At 51.5% G+C, this 23,959-nt stretch overlaps 1 protein-coding gene across 1 annotated transcript in view; it reads right to left on the bottom strand.

The window, feature by feature from the left end:
• Positions 1-23,959, bottom strand: part of LOC119972010 (rhophilin-2-like) — a 48,646-nt gene that overhangs the window by 22,922 nt on the left and 1,765 nt on the right. Inside the window, exons 2-3 of the mRNA XM_038808433.1 lie at positions 7,251-7,366; positions 385-513 (exon numbers count right to left, since the gene is read on the bottom strand). Coding sequence (XP_038664361.1) covers positions 385-513; positions 7,251-7,366 — 245 coding nt within the window. The remainder of the gene's footprint in view (positions 1-384; positions 514-7,250; positions 7,367-23,959) is intronic.

A 23,959-nucleotide genomic window follows, 5' to 3' on the forward strand; every position in this document is an offset into this window, starting at 1 on the left:
CATCCCCACCGTCCCCCTCCCATCCCCACCGTCCCCCTCCCCCACCGTCCCCCTCCCATCCCCACCATCCCCCTCCCATCCCCACCGTCCCCCTCCCCCACACCCCCCCCCACCCATCCCCACCGTCCCCCTCCCCACCCATCCCCACCGTCCCCCTCCCCCACCCATCCCCACCGTCCCCCTCCCCCACCCATCCCCACCGTCCCCCTCCCCCACCCATCCCCACCGTCCCCCTCCCCCACCCATCCCCACCGTCCCCCTCCCCCACCCATCCCCACCGTCCCCCTCCCCCCCAAATGGAAATGGGGGTGAGGATCATGGAGAAAATAGCAGCAATCGCCAGCAGGGGGAACTTTATAAATGTGGCGTAGTTTGGGAACTCACTTTTCATTCTGATAAACTTCAACAGAGCCGTTTAACCCTTCGAGCTCCTCCTTCAACAGCTGTAAGTTGGAGTTGACAAAACACAGTTCCAGCATCACCATATCGCGAACCTTGCTGTTGTCAGTCGCTCTGTAAGACAAAGACCATCATGTCGAGCCCTCAGCCTGCTCCAGATATAATAATAGCAAGATCGACATCCCACTCTCTCCCCACCCCTACCTTCCCGTCGCTCACCGAGGTACAGATTCCAAATCCTCCCCACTTCACCCAGGCAGCACAATTCACAGGTGTGAGTGAGTGTCAACGGGCCCTTGCCATAGAACATCAAAAAGAATCAGAGAATCTTTGCAGTGCAGGAAGAGGCCATTCGGCCCATCGAGTCAGTACTGTCTCTCTGAAAGAGCATTCCACCTAGGTCCACTCCCCTGCCGTAGTCCCGTATCCATGCACATTATTTATTCTCAGAGAGCAATCCAATTCTCTTTTGAATACTTTGATCGAACCTGCCTCCATCACTCTCTCAGGAAGTTTGTTCCAGATTCCAAACACCCTCTGGGTGAAAAAACCTTTCCTCACATCTTTCCTGCTCCTTTTGGCCATTATTTTGAATCTGTGCCCTCTAGTTCTTGATGTGCTCCGGAGTGGGAAGTTTCTCACTAATTATCCTGTCCACACCCCCAGGATCCCTATCCCTCCATCAAGTCTCCTCTCAGCCTTCTTTTCTACAACAAAAACAGACCCAATCTCTCCTCATAGCTACAGTTGTTTGTCCCTGGAATCATTCTCGAGAGTCTCGTCTGCACTCATTCCGATGCCTGCAAATCCTTCCTAAAGTATGGCGCCCAGGACAGGATGCAGTTCTCCAGATGAGGCCTAACTGGTATCTTATACAAGTTCAACAGGACCTCCTTAGTCTTGTACTCAATGTTCTTATGAAAGTCGAGTATGCCACTTGCTTTAGTAACTGCTCTCTCAACATGCCCTGCCACCTTCAATTAGTTTTATTTTGCTAATTATCCTTCTGTGGGTGATTTTCTGTCCAGTGATGGATTTTAGGTGCGATGCCTGATAGACGAAGGAAGACCTTTTGTAAACTTCCAGACATGGGCTAGTGCCAATGATCTGCTGACTTGTTAGACTCTGGAGTTGTGTTTGTTTGCTATTTAACTGGCTGCTCTGATTTAGCCATGTGGGGTTTTGATCTGGGAGGGGCTGTGTGTGCGTCACACAGACTCGCTAATATTGATTCTCCTTTCTAATCATGATGTCCTTTGTAGTTTAATTACCAATCCTCTCTTTCCATTTCCCCTCTAGTGGAGTAGATTTTGGGGATGTTTGCAGCTCCTGAACGCTCTCTGATTCTCCCAGGCACAGTCCACCTTTAAAGAACTATTAACCAGCTTACAGCTCATATACATTCCTTCAAGGTGCCAAACCCAAAAACAATCAGTCAAACGTGGCTGACAAAGGAAGTTAAAGATTGTATGTGATTAAAATAAAAGAGAGATTTCTTGGCTGGCACAGGGTAGGTATTAGGAGGTTGAGGGACCTGTTTGTGGATGGGAGGTTTGCGAGCCTGGGGGAGTTAGAGGGGAAGTTTGGGCTCCCCCCCCGGGAACATGTTTAGGTACATGCAGGTTAGGGCGTTGGCCAGGCGGCAGGTGGAGGGGTTCCCCTTGGTGCCCCCATGTGGGGTACGGGACAGGGTGCTCTCGGGGGTGTGGGTTGGAGGAGGAAGGATTTTGGACATGTACCACGTCATGCAGGAGGTAGACGAGGCCTCGGTGGAGGAGCTGAAGGGTAAATGGGAAGAGGAGCTGGGTGAGGAGATTGAGGAGGGGACGTGGGCGGCTGCCCTGGAAAGAGTGAATTCCTCCTCTTCTTGTGCGAGGCTTAGCCTCATACAGTTCAAGGTGCTACATAGGGCCCACATGACTGGGACGAGGATGAGTAGATTTTTCGGGGGTGAAGACAGGTGTGCTAGGTGCTCGGGGAGCCCAGTGAACCATGCCCATATGTTCTAGGCATGCCCAGCGCTGGGGGAATTTTGGAAAGGGGTAGCAAGGACGATGTCGAGGGTGGTAGGATCCAGGGTCAAGCCAGGATAGGGACTCGCAATTTTTGGGGTTGCAGTGGAGCCGGGAGTGCAGGAGGCGAAAGAGGCCGGTGTTCTGGCCTTTGCGTCCCTAGTAGCCCGGCGGAGGATTTTGCTCAATGGAAGGATGCGAGGCCCCCAAGCGTGGAGGCCTGGATGTCGGATATGGCAGGGTTCGTCAAATTGGAGAGGGTGAAATTTGCCCTGAGGGGATCAGTACAGGGGTTCTTTAGGCGGTGGCAGCCTTTCCTGGACTTCCTAGCAGAACGGTGGGCAAATAGGCTGGCAGCAGCAGCAACCGGGGGGGGGGGGGGGGTCGTAAAAAAATGTCGGGAGGCCGTCCCACGATTCTCCCACGCCACGTGGGGAGTAGAGAATTCCGCCCGAAATGTTTGGCTCAGACCAATGTGGGTCTATCACAGGCCGAGTCAGGAGAATTCACAATGGTGGAGAACAGAGACATGGCAGACAATCTTCATCATTACACTGAATCTGTTTTCACGAAGGAAGATACAGGAAATCTCCCAGATGTCGAGATCGATGGGGCAGCACGGTGGGACAGTGGTTAGCAAAGCTGCCTCTCAGCGCCAGAGATCCGGGTTCAATTCCGGCTTCGGGTGACTGTGTGCAGTTTGCACTTCCTCCCTGGGCATTGGTGAGGCCACACCTGGAGTATTGTGTCCAGTTTTGTGGTCCTTATCTGAGGAAGGATGTTCCTATGGAGGGAGTGCAGCCAAGGTTTACCAGGCTGATTCCTGGGATGGCGGGACTGTCACACAAGGAGAGACTAACTCAGTTAGGATTATATTCATTGATGTTTAGAAGAGTGAGGGGATCTCAGAAACTTACAAAATTCGAACAGGATTAGACCGGGTAGATTCAGAATGTTCCCGATGGTGGGGAGTCCAGAACTAGGGGGTCACAGTTTGAGGATATGGGGTAAACCTTTTAGGACTGAGGTGAGGAGAACTTTCTTCACCCAGAGAGTGGTGAATCTGTGGAATTCACTACCACAGAAAGTAGTTGAGGCCAAAACATTGTGTAATTTCAGAAACAAATTAGATATTAGATATAGCTCTTGGGGCTGAAGGGATTTGGGAAGAAGGTGGTATCAGGGTATTGAACTTGATGATCAGCCATGACCATAATCAATGGTGGAACAGGCTTGAAGGGCCGAATGGCCTGCTGCTTCTATTTTCTATGTGGCTGTGTGGGTTTTCTCCGGGTGTTCCGGTTTCTTTCACAGTCTCCCACAGTCCAAAAATGTGCAGGTTTGGTGGATTGGACATGATCAATTGCCCCTTATTGTCCAGGGATGTGTAGGTTAGGTTAAGGGGTTGTTAGGATAAGGTGCAGTGCTCTTTCAGAGGATTGGTGCAGACTCAATTCAGCACTGTCGGGATTCTATTATCAAAGGGACTCGGGGATTGAGGAGTTGATGGAAATTAATATAAATAAGGTTGTATTGGAGAAATTAATGGACTGAAAGTTGATAAGTCCCCAGGAGCAGATGGTCTAAATCCCTAAATTGAAAGAGGTTGCTATGGAGATAGTGGATGCATTGGTGATCATCTTCCAAAATTCTATAGATTCTGGAATGGTTCCTGAAGATTGGAAGGTATCAAATGTCACCCCACTGTTTAAGGGAGGGAGAGAGAAACGGGACTACAGGCCTGTTAGCCGCACATCAGTTGTAGGGAAAATGCTGGAACCTGTGATAAATGGACACTTTGGACAATCACAATCTGATTGGGCAGAGTCAGCACGGAGTCACGAATGGGAAATCACATTTGACAAACTTGGGAGTTTTTTGAAGATGTTACTGACAAAGAATCGATGGACGTGGCATATTTGGATTTTCAGAAGGTTATTAATACAGTGATCAGGAGCAGGAACCCTGACTGATTTCCCCTCTCTCTCTAACCCAGGGATCACTGGGCAGTGATCAGGAGCAGGAACCCTGGCTGACTTCCCCTCTCTCTCTCTCCAACCCAGGGATCACTGGACAGTGATCAGGAGCAGGAACCCTGGCTGATTTCCTCTCTCTCTCTAACCCAGGGATCACTGGACAGTGATCAGGAGCAGGAACCCTGGCTGATTTCCTCTCTCTCTCCTTAACTCAGGGATCACTGGACAGTGATCAGGAGCAGGAACCCTGGCTGATTTCCTCTCTCTCTCTAACCCAGGGATCACTGGACAGTGATCAGGAGCAGGAACCCTGGCTGATTTCCCCTCTCTCTAACCCAGGGATCACTGGACAGTGATCACGAGCAGGAACCCTGGCTGATTTCCCCTCGCTCTCTCTAACCCAGGGATCACTGGACAGTGATCACGAGCAGGAACCCTGGCTGATTTCCCCTCTCTCTAACCCAGGGATCACTGGACAGTGATCAGGAGCAGGAACCCTGGCTGATTTCCCCTCGCTCTCTCTAACCCAGGGATCACTGGACAGTGATCAGGAGCAGGAACCCTGGCTGATTTCCCCTCTCTCTAACCCAGGGATCACTGGACAGTGATCACGAGCAGGAAGTCCGGCTGTCAGTGAGCTGGACTCAGACAGCTCTGTGGGAAAAGACGATAGTTTCCGAAGAAGTATCACATCGAGTATTTTGGGTTCTTATTTCAGATTTTCAGCATCCACAGAGTTTCCACTCTGAGAAACAGCTGACCGCAGCAAAAGCTTTAAATCCTACTTAATTTTTTACACAAAGGGTTACAGAGGATGGAATATTTTGCAGGGCATTGAGAATAACCAAGAAATAATGAAATGCGTTTCTATAACAAGGGATAGGTGTGGGGAAAGTTCCCTGTGGAACTGTAGCCAATGATAGCCCATCCCTAAAGCCAAACAGGGAACGAGAAAGGAATTGTAATGCAGGGAGCTCATCGTGAGAGCCCCACTCTCCCCTGGAGATTAGCTTTGAGCGACAGTATCCGGAGATTTAAAGGCTGCCATTTGCTCCTTTCTACCTGCTGGTTGGCAGAGTGCAGCTAGGGACTGAGGTGGTGGGAACATTGGCTGCCTGGATTCGAGCTGAACAATGGGACAGAGTGTGAGCAGCTTGAGAACCGAGTGTTCTCTCTGTCGGCACAAACTCTGCACCTCTTTGAATTGAAAAGTACAGAACATCACTGGACAGATACCATGGACTGGGATTGGCACTCACTGAGTCAGACAGAACTCAAAGTATTGGAGCACGGAGAGAGAGAGAGAGAGAGAGACACACACACACACACACAGAGGCAGAGAGAGAAAGAGAGACTGAGAAAGTGAGGAGAAAAAAGGAGAAATAGAGAGAGAGAGAAAAATTGATAGAAAGAGAGAGGAGAGAGAGAAAAAGAGTGAGACAAAAAAAAAAGAGGGGTGCCTCCCGTGGCAGTCATGATGTCTTCCGGGAGCTACCCAAATCCCGCAAGGCGGCCCAGCCAGAACCCCGCCCACACAATGGGCAGGACCAGGCTGTAGGGTTAAAACCCACAATATAGCGGCCTCCCCAGGGAGATCCCAGCCGGGCGCCGATCAGTGCTGTTCCACACAAACATGGACCAAGTGGAACGGCACCCAGGGGGTCTCCCGGGCCATTGGAGACCCCTGGGTGGTCAGGGGCAGGGCAGGATGGCCCCCTGGCCCTGCCTCTGGATCTTGGCACTGCTATCCTTGCACCCAGGTGGCACCACAAAGCCAGCAGGAGCACTCCCAGGGTGGCAATATCAGGTTGCCCAGGTGGCAGTGCCACTGGTCAGGGCTCAAGGGGGGGTGGCCATTCCCATGAAAGGAGGGGGGTGGGGCAGAGCAGCTATGTAGGGGCCTCTGGGAGATTGGGAGGGGGTCTGAAGAGTGGGGTGTCCTCAGAAACCCCCATAGTGGGGTTTCCTCACTGGGGGGGTGTGGGGAGCGTAATGTCCATATGTGTGGGGGTTGATATTGCCAGTGAGTGGGGAATGTGGGTGTCCCTCAAACCCACAGCGATCCGAGCACTCTTTCAAAATGGTGGCCCAATCTGGGAAGAAGCGGTCTGGCCGGTCAGTTCAGCTTCCCAGCGATGAAAAGAATACTAAATGTGGGCTGAACCGGCGGTAAACTCCCTGGGCCCCCCAAAAATGGCTAACTGTGGTTAGATTGTGGTGGGGAACCTGCCAGAAACTCCCAGCAAAACCTGCCACAAATGTCACATAAAGGGTGTGATCTACAGTCCTGTAGCGTGAGATTAGCTGGCAACTTGGCACCCAGGTGGCACTGCCAGGCCACCACCCTGTCCAGAGTGCATTCAGCTGGGGTCTCTGATCCCCTGGGAGAACCGAACGAGTGCCGTTCCGTCTAGTCCCCCTTTGTGCAGACAGCACTGAATGGTGCTCGCCAGAGGTCTCCCGGCAAAAGGGTTAGATCCCAACGCCTCGGGTAGATCTCGGGAACGTGTATTAGAGACTAGCTGTGTCACTCTAATATGCAGATTTTCCAGAAAGTGATCCTGCGTGGAGAGCTGGGTAGATCCCGGAAGTGGGAGAATTACCGATCGTGTTGTGCTGCACCGCTTATCGGGCACAGCGTGACCGGTAGTTTCCGCGCAGAAACTTACATAGTGTCCAGAGTGAGAGAGAGAGAGTGAGAGTGAGAGAGAGAGAGAGAGAGAGCACGCACGGGAGCGAGAGAGAACACGAGAGGGAGGCATCGAGAAGGGGGGGGTGTAGGACACCGAGAGAGAGGGGGGCACCGAGGCGGGTGGAGGTCTCTGAGAGAGGGGACGAGGGTTTATTCACAGACAGGACTTACCGCAGTAGATTCTCTGCCCCAGCTCGTAGTCGCATCGCTTTTATAATCTGCTGGTTGAGGCTCACTCTCTGGCTCTGCAACTTGCTGCGACCAGTCTGTGCGTATGGGTTACACCCCTGAAAATAAAACAATGCTGTGAGGGAGGAGGGAAAAGAGGTTGAGGAGAGGAGATGGAGAGACGGCTCTCAATGGGCAAGGCTGGTGAACCGCAATGTCTGCCATTTGCCCCCTCTCCCACCCAGAGGAGCTCAGTTACACACACAGATTACTGACAGAGTGAGAAGCTCCATCCTCACGGGGCAGGACACACTGACCTGTGTCTGAAAAGGCAAAGTCAGCTCAACCATTTTACAACCTAAAATACAAACTTTCAGCCCAGGAGAGTAAAGGGCTCAAGTGAGAGGCAAAACAAATTAGAGAGCGCACCAGATAAATCAGCAGTGAGCCACTCAGCACGTCGCATCTGTACTGGCTCCAAAAGGCAAGAAAGATTCATTGTTTAAAGTACCTTTCATAGTCTCAGGACCTGCCGGGGTATATCAGAGGCACTGAAGCACCATCAACACCCCAATATAATAATGACTGGATAAGTTATCATTCGGTGTGTGTAACAGGTCCGTGTGATGTGTCTGTGAATAAAGGCCAGGATGAGTTTCAGTAACTGCCCTCTCCACCGGTCCTGCCACCTTCAATGACTTTGGCACTGATACACCCTCAGCTCCTGTTCCCGGCTCCTGTTCCCCCTTTAGTTACATCCCTATTTTATATTGTCTCTTCATTTCTTTCGACCAAACGGAATTACTTCAGTTCTCTGCATCACCTTCATCACCCTCTGTTACCTCTTCAAAAAAAACTCCAGCAAGTTAGTTAAACGTGATTTTCCCGGAACATATCCAACGTGGCTTACCATGTCCAAGATTTTGCGCCGTCGCATTTCACGACGGCACGAACCAGGCCTGGTTACGTAGGATTCACGCCACTCCAGCCTCCTTACGTGGTGCCAAATGGGCGCCACGCCAACCTGGTCGGTGGGGGGGGGGGGGTGCGCGGTGCGTCGATCGGTGGGTCCCGATCGTGGGCCAGACACGATTGGAGGCCCGAGGCCCCCACCCCCCACCACACAGGCCGCCTCCCGACTGCTCCTGCAGAGTTCCCGCTAGCAGCGACCAGGGATGAACGGCGCCGGCGGGACTCGGTTGTATCGGAGCGGCCGCTCGGCACATTCGGGCCGGAAAATCGGCGGCCCCACCAGTTCCAGCAGTCCGCGGCCGGCTCGGCGGCAAATAGTGCCGATTCTCAGCCCTCTTTGGAGAATCGCGCGTCGGGGCATCGTGGTGCGGTTGCGCCGATTCTCCGGCCCAGCACGGGGCTCAAAGAAGCGCCCCCGGTTCTCCAGATGAATGGAAGACTTGCAAGGGACCAGGATCACCGAGAGCGGGCCACTGAGAGGTTCATCTGGCAGGGGATAGAGGTCAGTGACAAGCTGTGCGCGCAGCGTCGGCCGACATGCACCCATGCACACAAAACCCACGCGGGAAACTCTGAATGCACTAAAAAAACGCTCAAAGCAAAATCCAACATCTGCTAGTCACAACTCTGCCAGAATATGCCTCCATGTCCTTTAACACCCGGAATGCTGGGCCTTGTATGAAGAAATCAAATAGGTTCATTGACAAAGAAAATGTCCCCATTGAAAACCAAGTAAGGGAAGTGATCACCGACTGTACTAAACAGCAGGAGGGGCGGCATATGGCGCAGTATTTAGCACTGGGACTACAGCGCTGAGGACCAGAGTTCGAATTCCGGGCCTGGGTCACTGTCCGTGTGGAGTTTGCACATTCTCCCTGTGTCTGCGTGGGTATCACCCCCACAACCCAAAGATGAGGTAGATTGGCCACGCCAAATTTCCCCTTAATTGGGGGAAAAAAATAATCGGTACTCTAAATTTAAAAAATAAAAAATAAAGAGCGGGAGAGATGGGTGGAACATTGCAGTGAGTCTGGGAGGAACACTGTCACCAAGGGAGCTGCAGAGACTATAGGGCCTGAGCGTCAGGGCAGAACTGCATATTGAAGGGGTCGAGCAAAGCTGTTGACTGGCTTGGCAGAGTGGGGATCCAGAGACACGACACACCCAGAAATGCCCAACACAGAGCAGGTTCCCACAGCACAAACCATCAATCATACCAGAGAGACAGTGGCAATCTGATATCCAATTTAATCCAGCCATCGATGTTTCATCCCATCTTTATAAAGTGTTTATTTTTCAAATCTTTATCATCTTCTAAAAGCCATGGTGGTTTCTATTTCATCCACTCGCTCTAATGAGACATTTTATCCCAATAACCCAACGTATGAAAATAAAGATCATCAGGTCACAAGGACAAGAGAGTTTAGCTTCAAAATTAATTAAAATGTTTATTTGAAACTAATCATATAAAAAGGTCTAAAATAACGATAGTCACAATTTTGAGTTCAATTTGTATCAAGACATGAAATTGTGCCTCATCTGACTTGAATCTCTCAGTCAGACAACAACGTACATTTATATAAAGCGCCTTAATGAAACGTCCCCAGGAACATTATAAAACAAAGTGTGAGACCGAGTTACACAAGGAGATATTAGGGCAGAGGCCAACCTTTTTCTCACAGAGGTGGATCTGAAGGAGTATGTTAAAGGAGCACGGTCAGGTAGAGAGAGACACAGAGAGGTGTGGGGAATGGATTGCAATGTTTGGGACGGAGATAACCAAAGTCAGAGCCAGCAATGGTGCCGTGATTAGAATCGGATGCTCAAGAGGAATGCCGATTTCTTGGGAGCTTTGTGAGGCCGGAGGTGATTACAGAGATAGGGAGGGGCGAGCCCGTGGAGGGATTTGAAAACATGGACGAGAATTTTTAAATCAAGACATTACTTGACCATGTAGCAAGCAGAGGCCAACAGAGGCTACGGGAAATCAGATCGGGGGGGGGGGGGGGGCAGCGCGATAGCACAGTGGTTAGCACTTTTGCTTCACAGCTCCAGGGACCCGGGTTTGATTCCGGCCTCGGGTGACTGTCTGTGCAGAGTCTGCACGTTCTCCTCGTGTCTGCGCAGGTTTCCTCCGGGTGCTCCGGTTTACTCCCACAGTCCAAAGATGTGCAGGTTAGGTGGACTGGCTATGCTAAATTGCCCTTCGTGTCCAAAAAAGGTAAACTGGGGTTACGGGGATGGGGGTCGGTGCAGATTCGATGGGCCAAAAGGCCTCCTTCTGCACTGTAAATGCTAAGATTCTATGGTGCATAAAAACACCAGTGACTACAATTCCATCAGGTGGTTGTCTGCGTCTGTCGTGTCCTCAAGGCCCTGCAGGAAAAGGAGACAGTGGATCCCGCGGAATGTTTTCCCGAGCAGGCGGTCAGATCCTTCCTGCATGCCCAGAGACCCATCACCTCTGCACACTGCTCAGCAAGTGGCTGCAGTGAGGAAGGGAGCACACTTGCCTCCTTCTGGGATGTGCTTTTACAAAGCTGGTCTGGAGACAGACGGAGTGGTTTTTGTCGAGTTTCATCCTGAGCAGCTCTGTGACAGAGCAGGTCTCTGTTCCCAGGAGGACACACACAGAGACAAACATCAACCGCTGCTGGAGGATCATCCACTCGGTGAAAGACACTCTTTGATCTGCCTGAAACTTGCTGGTCTTCCAGCGCAAAGAGTTGTCCATGACTGAGTGTTGCAGACTGGCAGACTGAGATATTCCAAGGTGCAGGAATACAGGTTGAGGGGCGCACTCAAGCTTGGGTCAGTGGCCGCAGAGGTGCAATGGGGAAAGGTCGCTGACTAAGGTCTTTCAGCCAATGTACTCTGAGGGGTGGGAAACTGCTGAACCCCTCGAACAGTCTGTAAAAGGGAATGTTTGACATAAAATGTAAATGTACACTGTAAATAGAACCGGTAATCGCAAGTGTAGAGAGGTACCCCAGAGTGTCACATACTGTACTGAAAGAAATTGAACTACCCTGCATTTATTTTAACAAATTTTAATTCCTATCCATAGAATCCCTCCAGTGCAGAAGGCCATTCTGCCCACTGGGTTTGCACTGGCCCTCCGAAAAAGCAGCAAATCAAGGACCATTTCCCCGTCCTGTCCCCGTAATCTCGCACGTTGATCATGGCCAATCCACCTAACCTGTACATTGTGGACAATGGGAGGAAACCGGAGCACCCACACAGGGAGATCGTGCAAACTCCACACAGACAGAATGTACTTTTACATATTTTATGAATAGAGTATATTTTTTGAAAAAATAAAATATAACAAAATAACTAAGGAAATCCAGGGCAATGGGGCTGGAAAGTGGAATTGATTGACACCTCAAACAGATTATGTGCTCATTCTCATGTTGCCGTGTGTGGGCATTTGCTGTGAGTAAATTGGTTGCTGTGTTTCCCACATTACAACAGTGATTATCCAACAGTGACTACGTTTCTAAAGTATTTCATTGCCTGTGAAACACCTTTGGACGTTCTGAGAACATGAAAGGTGCTTCTGAAATGAAAGCCGCTGACGTGCAAAGTTATTTTTAAAAAGAAAAAAAATGTCCGTGCTTTGGCTTCATTGTGGCCACTAAGCCCATGTCCAGTGGGAGACAGTGTGTCCAGCGGGGGACGGCACGTCCAGCGGGGGACGGCACGTCCAGCGGGAGTCGGCACGTCCAGCGGGAGACGGCACGTCCAGCGGGAGACGGCACGTCCAGCGGGAGACGGCACGTCCAGCGGGGGACGGCACGTCCAGCGGGGGACGGCACGTCCAGCGGGGGACGGCACGTCCAGCGGGGGACGGCACGTCCAGCGGGGACGGTACGTCCAGCGGGGGGGCGGCACGTCCAGCGGGAGACGGTATGTCCAGCGGGGGACGGTACGTCCAGCAGGGGAGCGGTATGTCCAGCGGGAGACGGTATGTCCAGCGGGAGACGGTATGTCCAGCGGGGGAGCGGTATGTCCAGCGGGAGACGGTATGTCCAGCGGGGGAGCGGTATGTCCAGCGGGAGACGGTATGTCCAGCGGGAGACGGCACGTCCAGCGGGAGACGGCACGTCCAGCGGGGGACGGTACGTCCAGCGGGGGGCGGCACGTCCAGCGGGAGACGGTATGTCCAGCGGGAGACGGTATGTCCAGCGGGGGACGGTACGTCCAGCGGGAGACGGTACGTCCAGCAGGGGAGCGGTATGTCCAGCGGGAGACGGTATGTCCAGCGGGGGACGGTATGTCCAGCGGGGGACAGTATGTCCAGCGGGGGACAGTATGTCCAGCGGGGGACGGTATGTCCAGCGGGGGGCGGCATGTCCAGCGGGGCGCGGCATGTCCAGCGGGGGACGGTATGTCCGGCGGGGGACGGTATGTCCGGCGGGAGACGGTGTGTCCGGCGGGGGACGGTGTGTCCGGCGGGGGACGGTGTGTCCGGCGGGGGACGGTATGTCCGGCGGGGGACGGTATGTCCGGCGGGAGACGGTGTGTCCGGCGGGGGACGGTATGTCCGGCGGGGGACGGTGTGTCCAGCGGGGGGCGGTGTGTCCAGCGGGGGGCGGTGTGTCCAGCGGGGGGCGGTGTGTCCAGCGGGGGGGCGGTGTGTCCAGCGGGGGGCGGTGTGTCCAGCGGGGGGCGGTGTGTCCAGCGGGGGGCGGTACGTCCAGCGGGGGACGGTACGTCCAGCGGGGGGCGGTACGTCCAGCGGGGGGCGGTGTGTCCAGCGGGGGGCGGCGTGTCCAGCGGGGGACGGCATGTCCAGCGGGAGACGGAATGTCCAGCGGGAGACGGCATGTCCAGCGGGGGACGGTATGTCCAGCGGGAGACGGTATGTCCAGCGGGGGACGGTATTTCCAGCGGGAGACGGTATGTCCAGCGGGGGACGGTATGTCCAGCGGGGGACGGTATGTCCAGCGGGGGACAGTATGTCCAGCGGGGGACAGTATGTCCAGCGGGGGACAGTATGTCCAGCGGGGGACAGTATGTCCAGCGGGGGACGGTATGTCCAGCGGGGGGCGGCATGTCCAGCGGGGGACGGTATGTCCAGCGGGGGACAGTATGTCCAGCGGGGGACGGTATGTCCAGCGGGATACGGTGTGTCCGGCGGGGGACGGTATGTCCAGCGGGGGACAGTATGTCCAGTGCCCAAATGCATTAGGAAGTAGATATTTTTAGCTCATGATCTGCCTGTGACTCACTCCATCCTATGACGTGTGTATGATGCAATCTCAGGGTGCGAGTAGCAAACGGTGGGATCCTCCTATGCAATCACATTCCAGCAGAGGACAGGCAAGGCCATGATGCAACATAGAGTCAATATCCCAATCCTCCCTGGCAGTCAGCAAGTTTCCCTTGTCCCCAGCAGGGACAGGTCTAAACTGCAGATCATTCTCAAGGGAATGGGATAAATGCGGAGAAGTGGAGACTGTTAGTGTGGGTGAATTCCAGAGCTTGGGGTCCGAGCAGTTGAAGACATGACTGCCAATGGCGTGAAGGAAATCGGAGCTGTGGGGTAAAGCTCCAAGTGTCCTCAACATGAAAAGAACCCTGGTGGTTCTGTAAGCACATCTGCGGGGGATTGAAAGATCAGCTGGTATTACTGTACACGCACAGCTCACCCCACTCCAGACCCCTCATTCTGACACAGGTTAAGGGTCACCTGCAGCAAGCATAGTCGCAACATGTCGCGTTTCAAGGAAATTCAAAAACTTCAATTAACCACTCGACTAATCCCCACGTCACACATTCCTGTTTTAAATGCAACCATGACAACCATCTGTTATCATTGCCAATTAATACACATTCCAGAAGCTTCTCTCTCTCTCACACACACACACACACACACACACACACACACACACACACACCTTTGTGTACATTTAGCAACACTACCGTCAGCTCTAAATAGTAATAAACACTCTCTGGGGTGTTAGCTACCTACCAGCACTCACTCCATGAACCTGTTCAGTAAACAGAGAGGCTCTTACAGCAAAGCTCACTCAGACAGATATCACCTCAGTGTTTCTGTCCAATCACGCTTCCTGGGACATATCGATATGTTATAATACTGGTTTAGCACACTGGGCTAAATCACTGGCTTTTAAAGCAGACCAAGGCAGGCCAGCAGCACGGTTCAATTCCTGTACCAGCCTCCCCGAACAGGTGCCGGAATGTGGAGACTAGGGGCTTTTCACAGTAACTTCATTGCAGCCTACTCGTGACAATAAATGAAATGAAAATCGCTTATTGTCACAAGTAGGCTTCAATGAAGTTACTGTGAAAAGCCCCTAGTCACCACATTTCGGCGCCTGTTCGGGGAGGCTGGTACGGGAATTGAACCGTGCTGCTGGCCTGCCTTGGTCTGCTTTCAAAGCGATTTTCATTTTCATTTCATTCATAGTTGAGGGACAGGATTGACCTGGGTGCTGTCACTAACAAGATTACATGTTTAATCAACATCTTTAAGAATTTTCTCAGTCCCCGAGGAGTGTAATCCAGCCAATCAAACTCTGCCAGTCTATTTATTAATGTTCCTGTTCCAGGATGGAACTTGCTTTAGCTACGTTAGACTCAAACTATGACTAACTGCTCAGTAAACAAAAGTTTTATTTTGAAGTAATTTGTTTCAGTTAGCTGGAACTAAAACAGCCGGGAGCCCTATCGATCCGAGATACCTTGCGGAGTGTGAATCATCCCTCCCTCACAAAACAGCCAGGGTAGAATAACCTGGAGTGTGTATTTAGGGAAGGTTGGGGATGGGGTGTGGCAGGGTGTATGTGAGGAGTAGTAGGAGGGGAAATGTTACTTTTCCCGCAGGCTCACTGTAAGTTGAGAGGCCCATTCGATATTCACTCTGTTCAACACCCAGCCCTGGGCAATTGTTGCCTCAACACTGCTGGGCATGGGTTGAGAGGTTCTGATGGAGCTGTATAAAACACTGGTTAGGCCACAGCTAGAGTACGATGTGCAGTTCTGGTCCCTATAGGAAGGATGTAATTGCACTGGACAGGGTGCAGAGGAGATTCACCAGGAGGTTGCCTGGGCTGGAGAGGAGTTTCAGCTATACAGAGAGGCTGGGATTGTTTTCCTTCGAGTAGAGAAGGTACAAAATTATGAGGGACATGGATAGAGTAGTCAGGAAGAAACTTTCCCCCTTAGTAGAGGGGTCAATAACCAGGGGGCAGAGATTTGAGCTAAGGGGTGCCGAGCGATTTAGAGGGAATTTGAGGAAAGGTTTTTTCACCCAGAGAGTGGTGGGAATTTGGAACTCGCTGCCTGGAAGGGTGGTCGAGACGGGGACCCTCACTACATTAAGAAGTATTCAGATGAACATTTAAAACGCCACAGCGACCAAGGCTATGGACCAATTGCTGGAAATAGGACGAGAATAGATCAGTGTTTGATGGCTGGCATGGACATGATGGGCAGAAGGCCTGTAAAAGTTGTACGAGAGGCCTGGACTCCACAACATGGAGCAAAGGTACATAATGGTGAGGAGACTGATTCCCAATTCCCACCCGTTGTTATTGTGCACAGTCCCTCTCCCAGAGCAGTACAAGCTCCTGTTTGATGTGACGGTGAATTGAGCAAATCCATCAATGCTGCGAGCACCAGGGTTCACTGGGAAACACTTGATGCCTCTTCACTACAGCTAATGCAGCTCTTATTCCAACAGGAGCCAGAAATACAAACTGACCCCAACGGCCTGGGGAAAGTACCCAGAGAGCAGAGATTCTCCACCAGCAATAAAGAGGGAGGGAGTCACAGATTGCGACCCAAAACGAGGGTGGCAAATACTTTCTGTTGGAACGAGGCCAGTGATTATTATTGTACATTCCTTTGCAGGTTGAGGATATGCAGTCCATAAGGTCACGTGTAGGCCCAGCTTGGGAGAATCATCAGGAAGCCAGCCCTGAGGGACTTAATGAACTAATTGGAGCAATGTCCCCAAGCTGGCCAACTGGAAATTAAATTCTCAAAACATCCCCTCCCCCTGCCCACGGAGAAGACCACAGATCACAACTCATCCTCTCAACCATGATGCTCAATTTCTCGTCAAAAGGCAGTTACTAGGATTAAAAAGGCAATCTTATTCTGTATTGTTTCAAGTCTGGGACCCATCATCTGATGAAAGAATATGAGCTGAAACATTAACAGTGTCTCTCACAGATGCTGTTTCAGCTGCTGAATATTTCCAGCATTTTCCGGTTTTTATTTCAGAATCCCAACATCCGCAGTGTTTCGGTTTTGAAGTATAAAAACTGTAATGTTCATGAAATATAAAACTGTAATGCTCCCATAATATAAAACTGTAATGTTCCCACTTGCTGTCAATGTCAGTGGTGAAGCGGGATTTGTCCAATAAACAAATCCGATCCAGTCTCCCCGGAAAGGTTCTGGTGACCCATAGTAGAACAGAACGGCTTGTAGAGGACACCCTGATCGTGTTAACCAACGGCACATGACAAATCTGGCTACAAATGCAAATGTTAACCCTCTTACCATAGCCCCCAGAGTCACAGAAATTAGGAATAAAGTCTCACTTTGAGCAATGAATCCAAACCCAGCCCCGGACAGTATGAAACTTAACCAGGTTTCTCTGTTCAATCTTGGAAACTGGACCCTGGGGCTGGCTCCCTTTCCCCACCTCACTCTCTGTCCCTGCCCCTGGGGCTGGCTCCCTTTCCCCACCTCACTCTCCGTCCCTGCCCCTGCCTCCCTTTCCCCACCTCACTCTCCGTCCCTGCCCTGGGGCTGGCTCCCTTTGCCCAGCTCACTCCGTCCCTGCCCCTGGCTCCCTTTGCCCACCTCACTCTCCGCCCCTGCCCCCCTTTCCCCACCTCACTCTTCGCCCCTGCCCCTGGGGCTGGCTCCCTTTGCCCACCTCACTCTCCGTCCCTGCCCCTGGCTCCCTTTGCCCACCTCACTCTCCGTCCCTGCCCCTGGCTCCCTTTCCCCACCTCACTCTCCGCCCCTGCCCCTGGGGCTGGCTCCCTTTCCCCACCTCACTCTCCTTCCCTGCCCCCCTTTGCCCACCTCACTCTCTGTCCCTGCCCCCCTCACTCTCCGTCCCTGCCCCGGGGCTGGCTCCCTTTGCCCACCTCACTCTCCGTCCCTGCCCCTGGCTCCCTTTGCCCAGCTCACTCTCCGTCCCTGCCCCTGGGTCTGGCTCCCTTTGCCCACCTCGGGCTCCGTCCCTGCCCCTGGGGCTGGCTCCCTTTGCCCACCTCACTCTCCGTCCCTGCCCCTGGCTCCCTTTGTCCACCTCACTCTCCGTCCCTGCCCCTGGGGCTGGCTCCCTTTGCCCACCTCACTCTCTGCCCCTGCCCCTGGCTCCCTTTGCCCACCTCACTCTCCGTCCCTGCCACTGGGGCTGGCTCCCTTTGCCCACCTCACTCTCTGTCCCTGCCCCTGGCTCCCTTTGCCCAGCTCACTCTTCGTCCCTGCCCCGGGGCTGGCTCCCGTTCTCCACCTTGCGCTCCATGCTGCTAGTCTGGGCCTGAAACACTAACAGAGTGAGGCACAATCCAGGGTGCTCCACAAATACCAACGGCAGCCTCAATTCACCACATCCTACTCTTTCCATCCCTAATTACACCATCTTTTCTGGTCAGTGATCAGGAGATTCAGTCCTTCCTGAAAAGTGCAGAAAGTGAATGAAGTGTTTGAGATCCTCCGACTAAGCTGCGCTGGCAAAGCGGGGGTGGGTGGGGTTTGCGATCCTTTTTTGGGGGCCTCGGAGATTGGGATGCTATTGAAAAGTGGCTTCGCGATCTCTTGCTGCAATGGGGAGATTCGGCAAGCGGAGCTCCCCACTCTACAAAACAGGGCTGTGTGTGGCCTAGGCTGTGCGTTCCCAATTCAGCCCCTTATACAACGCGGGTCACGTTGAATAGCCATGTGTTTCGCGGGACTGCGATCACCGGGAAACACACGGCTCGACGCACTCGCTCGGGGACTTGGGAGAATTGCACCCAGTGTGACATTACTCCCGTCCTTCAATTGACTCAACCTGGGCTGGTTTAGCACAGGGCTAAATCGCTGGCTTTTAAAGCAGACCAAGGCAGGCCAGCAGCACGGTTCAATTCCCGTACCAGCCTCCCCGAACAGGAGCGGAATGTGGCGACTAAGAGCTTTTCACAGTAACTTCATTTGAAGCCTACTCGTGACATTAAGCGAATTTCATTTCATTTCAGTTCACAGAACTTGGAGATCAACCAAAAGCTAAAAATCCAGTAAACATATTGATTTTAGATAGTGAGCAACCTGTTCAAACATCAAACAACGCCCACTCCAGCTCAGGAATAATATTGTGGATTCAGACCCAATGTTCATCTCAAAAATATCAACAGCGGAGAGACACACACTCCCAGTACCCCTTCCACCCTGTACACACTCCCAGTACACCTTCCACCCTGTACACACTCCCAGTACACCTTCCACCCTGTACACACACTCCCGGTACACCTTCCTACCTGTACACACACACACACACACACACACACACACACACACACTCCCAGTACCCCTTCCTACCTGTACGCACACTCCCAGTACACCTTCCACCCTGTACACACTCCCAGTACACCTTCCTACCTTAACACACGCTCCCAGTACACCTTCCTACCTGTACACGCACACACTCCCAGTACCCCTTCCACCCTGTACACGCACACACTCCCAGTACACCTTCCACCCTGTACACACACACACTCCCAGTACACCTTTCACCCTGCACACACTCCCAGTACACCTTCCACCCTGCACACACACTCCCAGTACACCTCCCACCCTGTACACACACTCCCAGTACACCTCCCACCCTGTACACGCACACACTCCCAGTACACCTCCCACCCTGTACACGTACACACTCCCAGTACCCCTTCCACCCTGTACACGCACACTCCCAGTACCCCTTCCACCCTGTACACGCACACACTCCCAGTACCCCTCCCACCCTGCACACACTCCCAGTACCCCTTCCACCCTATACACGCACACACTCCCAGTACCCCTTCCACCCTGCACACACTCCCAGTACCCCTTCCACCCTGTACACACACAGACGCTTAAACCACTGGATAAACATTTCAGTTGATCATTCTGCCCAGTTTCAGCATAGCAACTGGCATCTTTCCCTGCCAAGTAATGTCAGGAACTTCACTGAACACTGAAAGCCTGTTGCCAAATTTTTTTTAAATTCCAATTAAGGGGCAATTTAGTGTGGCCAATCCACCTACCCTGCACATGGGGGCGAAACCCACACAAACATGGGGAGAATGTGCAAACTCCACACGGACAGTGACCCAGGGCTGGGATTGAACCAGGGACCTCGGCGCCATGAAGCAGCAGTGCTAACCACTGTGCCACCCTGGCGCTGTGAGGCAGCAGTGCTAACCCTGTGCGGCCCCATACAAGTGCAACAACGCACTGGAGTTCATTGCTATAGACAGAAACCTGTATAAAGCCTTGGGTCAGGCCCCACCTTAAACTGGGAATATTTGTGATGTTAAAAAGGAAACACACACATTGGGCAAAGATGATTTCAAGCACGATACTAGAATCAAGGATAAAGGACAAATAGGCTGAGGCTCGTTACAGAGTCTGGGGGTGGGGGGGGTCTCCCACATTTTGAAAGGGCTCACTAGGGTAAATGTAGAGACGGTGTTTCCACTTGTCGGGCTGTCCATAACTAACTGCGAACTATAAATATAAGACAGTTACTAAATAAATCCAGTACAGGGTTCAGCAGATATGTGTTTACCAGAGAGTGGTTACAATGTGGAACTTGTTACAACAAAAACAGCAAGAGGCATTTAAGGGAATCTTGATAAACAGACAGGAGGCATAGTAATAGGCGGATATATTGATGAGGCTCGGTGGAGAGTGCGGCAACAGGTTTACTTGGAGCATAAACACCAGCATGGGGCTGTTGGGTCAAATGGGCAGATTTTGTCCTGTGAACTCTTCACAACAGAAAATTTCAGAAAGGAATTGGATGTATCTGAAAATAAATACTGGAGGAAAATAGGAAAAGAGAAGGGGAGAGGACCCAATTGGATTGTTCCTTCAAAGAGCTGGCAATCGCGATGGGCCCAGTGTCTCCTGTACAGGATCATCGTCGACGCGTGCATTTAAATATAATCTTGGGCCTTTTCAGTTCAAGTGGGAATAGTCTTAATCTTTGTGGTAACAAAGTCCCGTTTTCACATGTGGGACACCAAAATGGTTCTAAATGGATAGACTTTGTACAGATCTGGCAACTCAAGACAGGGCATCCATGAGGCGCTGTGGGCCATCAGCAGCAGCAGAATTGTATTCAACCACAATCTGTAACCTCATGGCCCAGCATACCCCCTATTCTACCACCAAGCCAGGGGCTCAACCCCGGTTCAATGAAGAGTGCAGGAGAGCATGCCAGGAGCAACATCAGGCATACCGAGAAATGAGGTGTCAACTTGGTGAAGCGACAACACAGGACTACTTGTGTGCCAAACAGCAAGTAATAGACAGAGCCAAGCGATCCCACAATGAACACATCAGGTCTAAGCTCTGTAGTCATATTCCCAGACTCCTAAACGACCCTCTTATGGACTGACCTGATTAATACTACACCCCTGTATGCTTCACCTGATGCCGGTGTCTACGTATTTACAGTGTGTACCTTGTGTTGCCCTATTATGTAGTTTCTTTTCTTTCCATGTACTAAATGATCTGTTTAAGCTGCTCGCAGAAAAATACTTTTCACTGTACCTCGGTACACGTGACAAAAAACAAATCCAGTTCTGTCCTGCCACATCCAGCCGTGATGGGGGTGGACAATCAAACAACTCACTGGAGGAGGAGGCTCCACAAATATCCCCACCCTCAAATGATGGAGGAGCCCAGCCCACTGTGCAATGGACGAGGCTGAGGCATTCGCAACAATCTTCAGCCAGAAGTGCCGAGTGGATGATCCATCTCGGTCTCCTCCGGAGGTCCCAGCATCACAGATGTCAGTCTTCAGCCAATACGATTAATTCCACGTGATATCAAGAAGCGGCTGAAGGCACTGGATACTGCAAAGGCTATGGGCCCTGATGATATTCTGGCAATAGTACTGATGACCAGTGTTCCAGAACTTGCCTCACCCCTCGCCAAGCTGTTCCAGTACAGATGCAACACTGGCATCTACCCGGCAATGTGGAAAGTTGCCCAGGTGTGTCCTGTACACAAGAAACAGGACAAATCCAACCCAGCCAATTACCGCCCTGTCAGTCTACTCTCAATCATCAGTAACGTGATGGAAGGTGTTATCAACAGTGCGATCAAGCAGCACTTACTCAGCAATAACCTACTCACGGACACTCAGTTTGGGTTCCACCCAGGGTCACTCAGCTCCTGCCTCATTACAGCCTTGGTTCAAACATGGACAAGAGTAGTTCCTGTGTTGTAGCTTCAGCAGGTTGACAGCTCATTTTTAGCAATGCCGGATGCTTCCCCTACCGGTCCTCCTACTGGCTTCATTGAACCGGGGTTATGCGCCCCACAATTTGGTTTCAATATTCTTTCCAGAAAGGGCCAGCAGCAGTATTCAGTGAGCTCTAATATAGCCCAGTGTTCACAACTGTTATAATATAGGCCAGTGTTCACAACTGTTACAATATAGGCCAGTGTTCACAACTGTTATAATATAGGCCAGTGTTCACAACTGTTATAATACAGCCCAGTGTTCACAACTGTTATAATACAGCCCAGTGTTCACAACTGTTATAATACAGCCCAGTGTTCACAACTGTTATAATACAGCCCAGTGTTCACAACTGTTATAATATAGGCCAATGTTCACAACTGTTATAATATAGGCCAGTGTTCACAACTGTTATAATATAGCCCAGTGTTCACAACTGTTATAATACAGCCCAGTGTTCACAACTGTTATAATACAGCCCAGTGTTCACAACTGTTATAATACAGCCCAGTGTTCACAACTGTTATAATACAGCCCAGTGTTCACAACTGTTATAATACAGCCCAGTGTTCACAACTGTTATAATATAGGCCAGTGTTCACAACTGTTATAATATAGGCCAGTGTTCACAACTGTTATAATACAGCCCAGTGTTCACAACTGTTATAATACAGCCCAGTGTTCACAACTGTTATAATATAGGCCAGTGTTCACAACTGTTATAATATAGGCCAGTGTTCACAACTGTTATAATATAGGCCAGTGTTCACAACTGTTATAATATAGGCCAGTGTTCACAACTGTTATAATACAGCCCAGTGTTCACAACTGTTATAATACAGCCCAGTGTTCACAACTGTTATAATACAGCCCAGTGTTCACAACTGTTATAATACAGGCCAGTGTTCACAACTGTTATAATATAGGCCAGTGTTCACAACTGTTATAATATAGGCCAGTGTTCACAACTGTTATAATATAGCCCAGTGTTCACAACTGTTATAATACAGCCCAGTGTTCACAACTGTTATAATACAGCCCAGTGTTCACAACTGTTATAATACAGCCCAGTGTTCACAACTGTTATAATACAGCCCAGTGTTCACAACTGTTATAATACAGGCCAGTGTTCACAACTGTTATAATATAGGCCAGTGTTCACAACTGTTATAATACAGCCCAGTGTTCACAACTGTTATAATATAGCCCAGTGTTCACAACTGTTATAATACAGCCCAGTGTTCACAACTGTTATAATACAGCCCAATGTTCACAACTGTTATAATACAGCCCAGTGTTCACAACTGTTATAATACAGCCCAGTGTTCACAACTGTTATAATATAGGCCAGTGTTCACAACTGTTATAATACAGGCCAGTGTTCACAACTGTTATAATATAGCCCAGTGTTCACAACTGTTATAATATAGCCCAGTGTTCACAACTGTGATCACAACAACTTAAATCCCAGTTAAAACACCCAAAATCACAAAAAGAGAAATGGCAACAAGATTAAGACATAGAGTGCACGAAGACCAAGTGTGGATTCTCTGGGTCCCCCCCCCCCCCCCCCCAGATCACACCCACAAACTCAGGATCCCCCCCACAAACCCGGGATCACCACCACAAACCTGGGATCTCCTCGGATCACCCCCCGCCAACCCAGGATCCCCCTGGATCACCTCCACAAACCTTGGATCCCACCATGATCACCCCCACAAACCAGGATCACTCTGGATCACCCCCACAAACTAGGTCACCCTGGGTCACCCCCACAAACCCTGGATCCCACCCGGATCACCCCCACAAACCCGGGATCTCCCCGCATCACAACCACAAACCCGGGATCACCGCCACAAACCTGGGATCTCCTCGGATCACCTCCCCAACCCAGGATCCCCCGGATCACCCCCACAAACCAGGATCACCCCCACAAACCAAGTCACCCTGGATCACCCCCACAAACCAGGATCCCCCTGGATCACCTCCACAAACCTTGGATCCCACCATGATCACCCCCACAAACCAGGATCACCCCCACAAACCAGGTCACCCTGGGTCACCCCCACAAACCCTGGATCCCACCCGGATCACCCCCACAAACCCGGGATCTCCCCGCATCACAACCACAAACCCAGGATCCCACCATGATCACCCCCACAAACCAGGATCACCCCCACAAACCCTGGATCCCACCCGGATCCCCACAAACCCGGGATCTCCCCGCATCACAACCACAAACCCGGGATCA

The sequence above is a fragment of the Scyliorhinus canicula genome, chromosome 9 (assembly GCF_902713615.1).
Source record: "Scyliorhinus canicula chromosome 9, sScyCan1.1, whole genome shotgun sequence".
Classification (NCBI taxonomy): domain Eukaryota; kingdom Metazoa; phylum Chordata; class Chondrichthyes; order Carcharhiniformes; family Scyliorhinidae; genus Scyliorhinus; species Scyliorhinus canicula.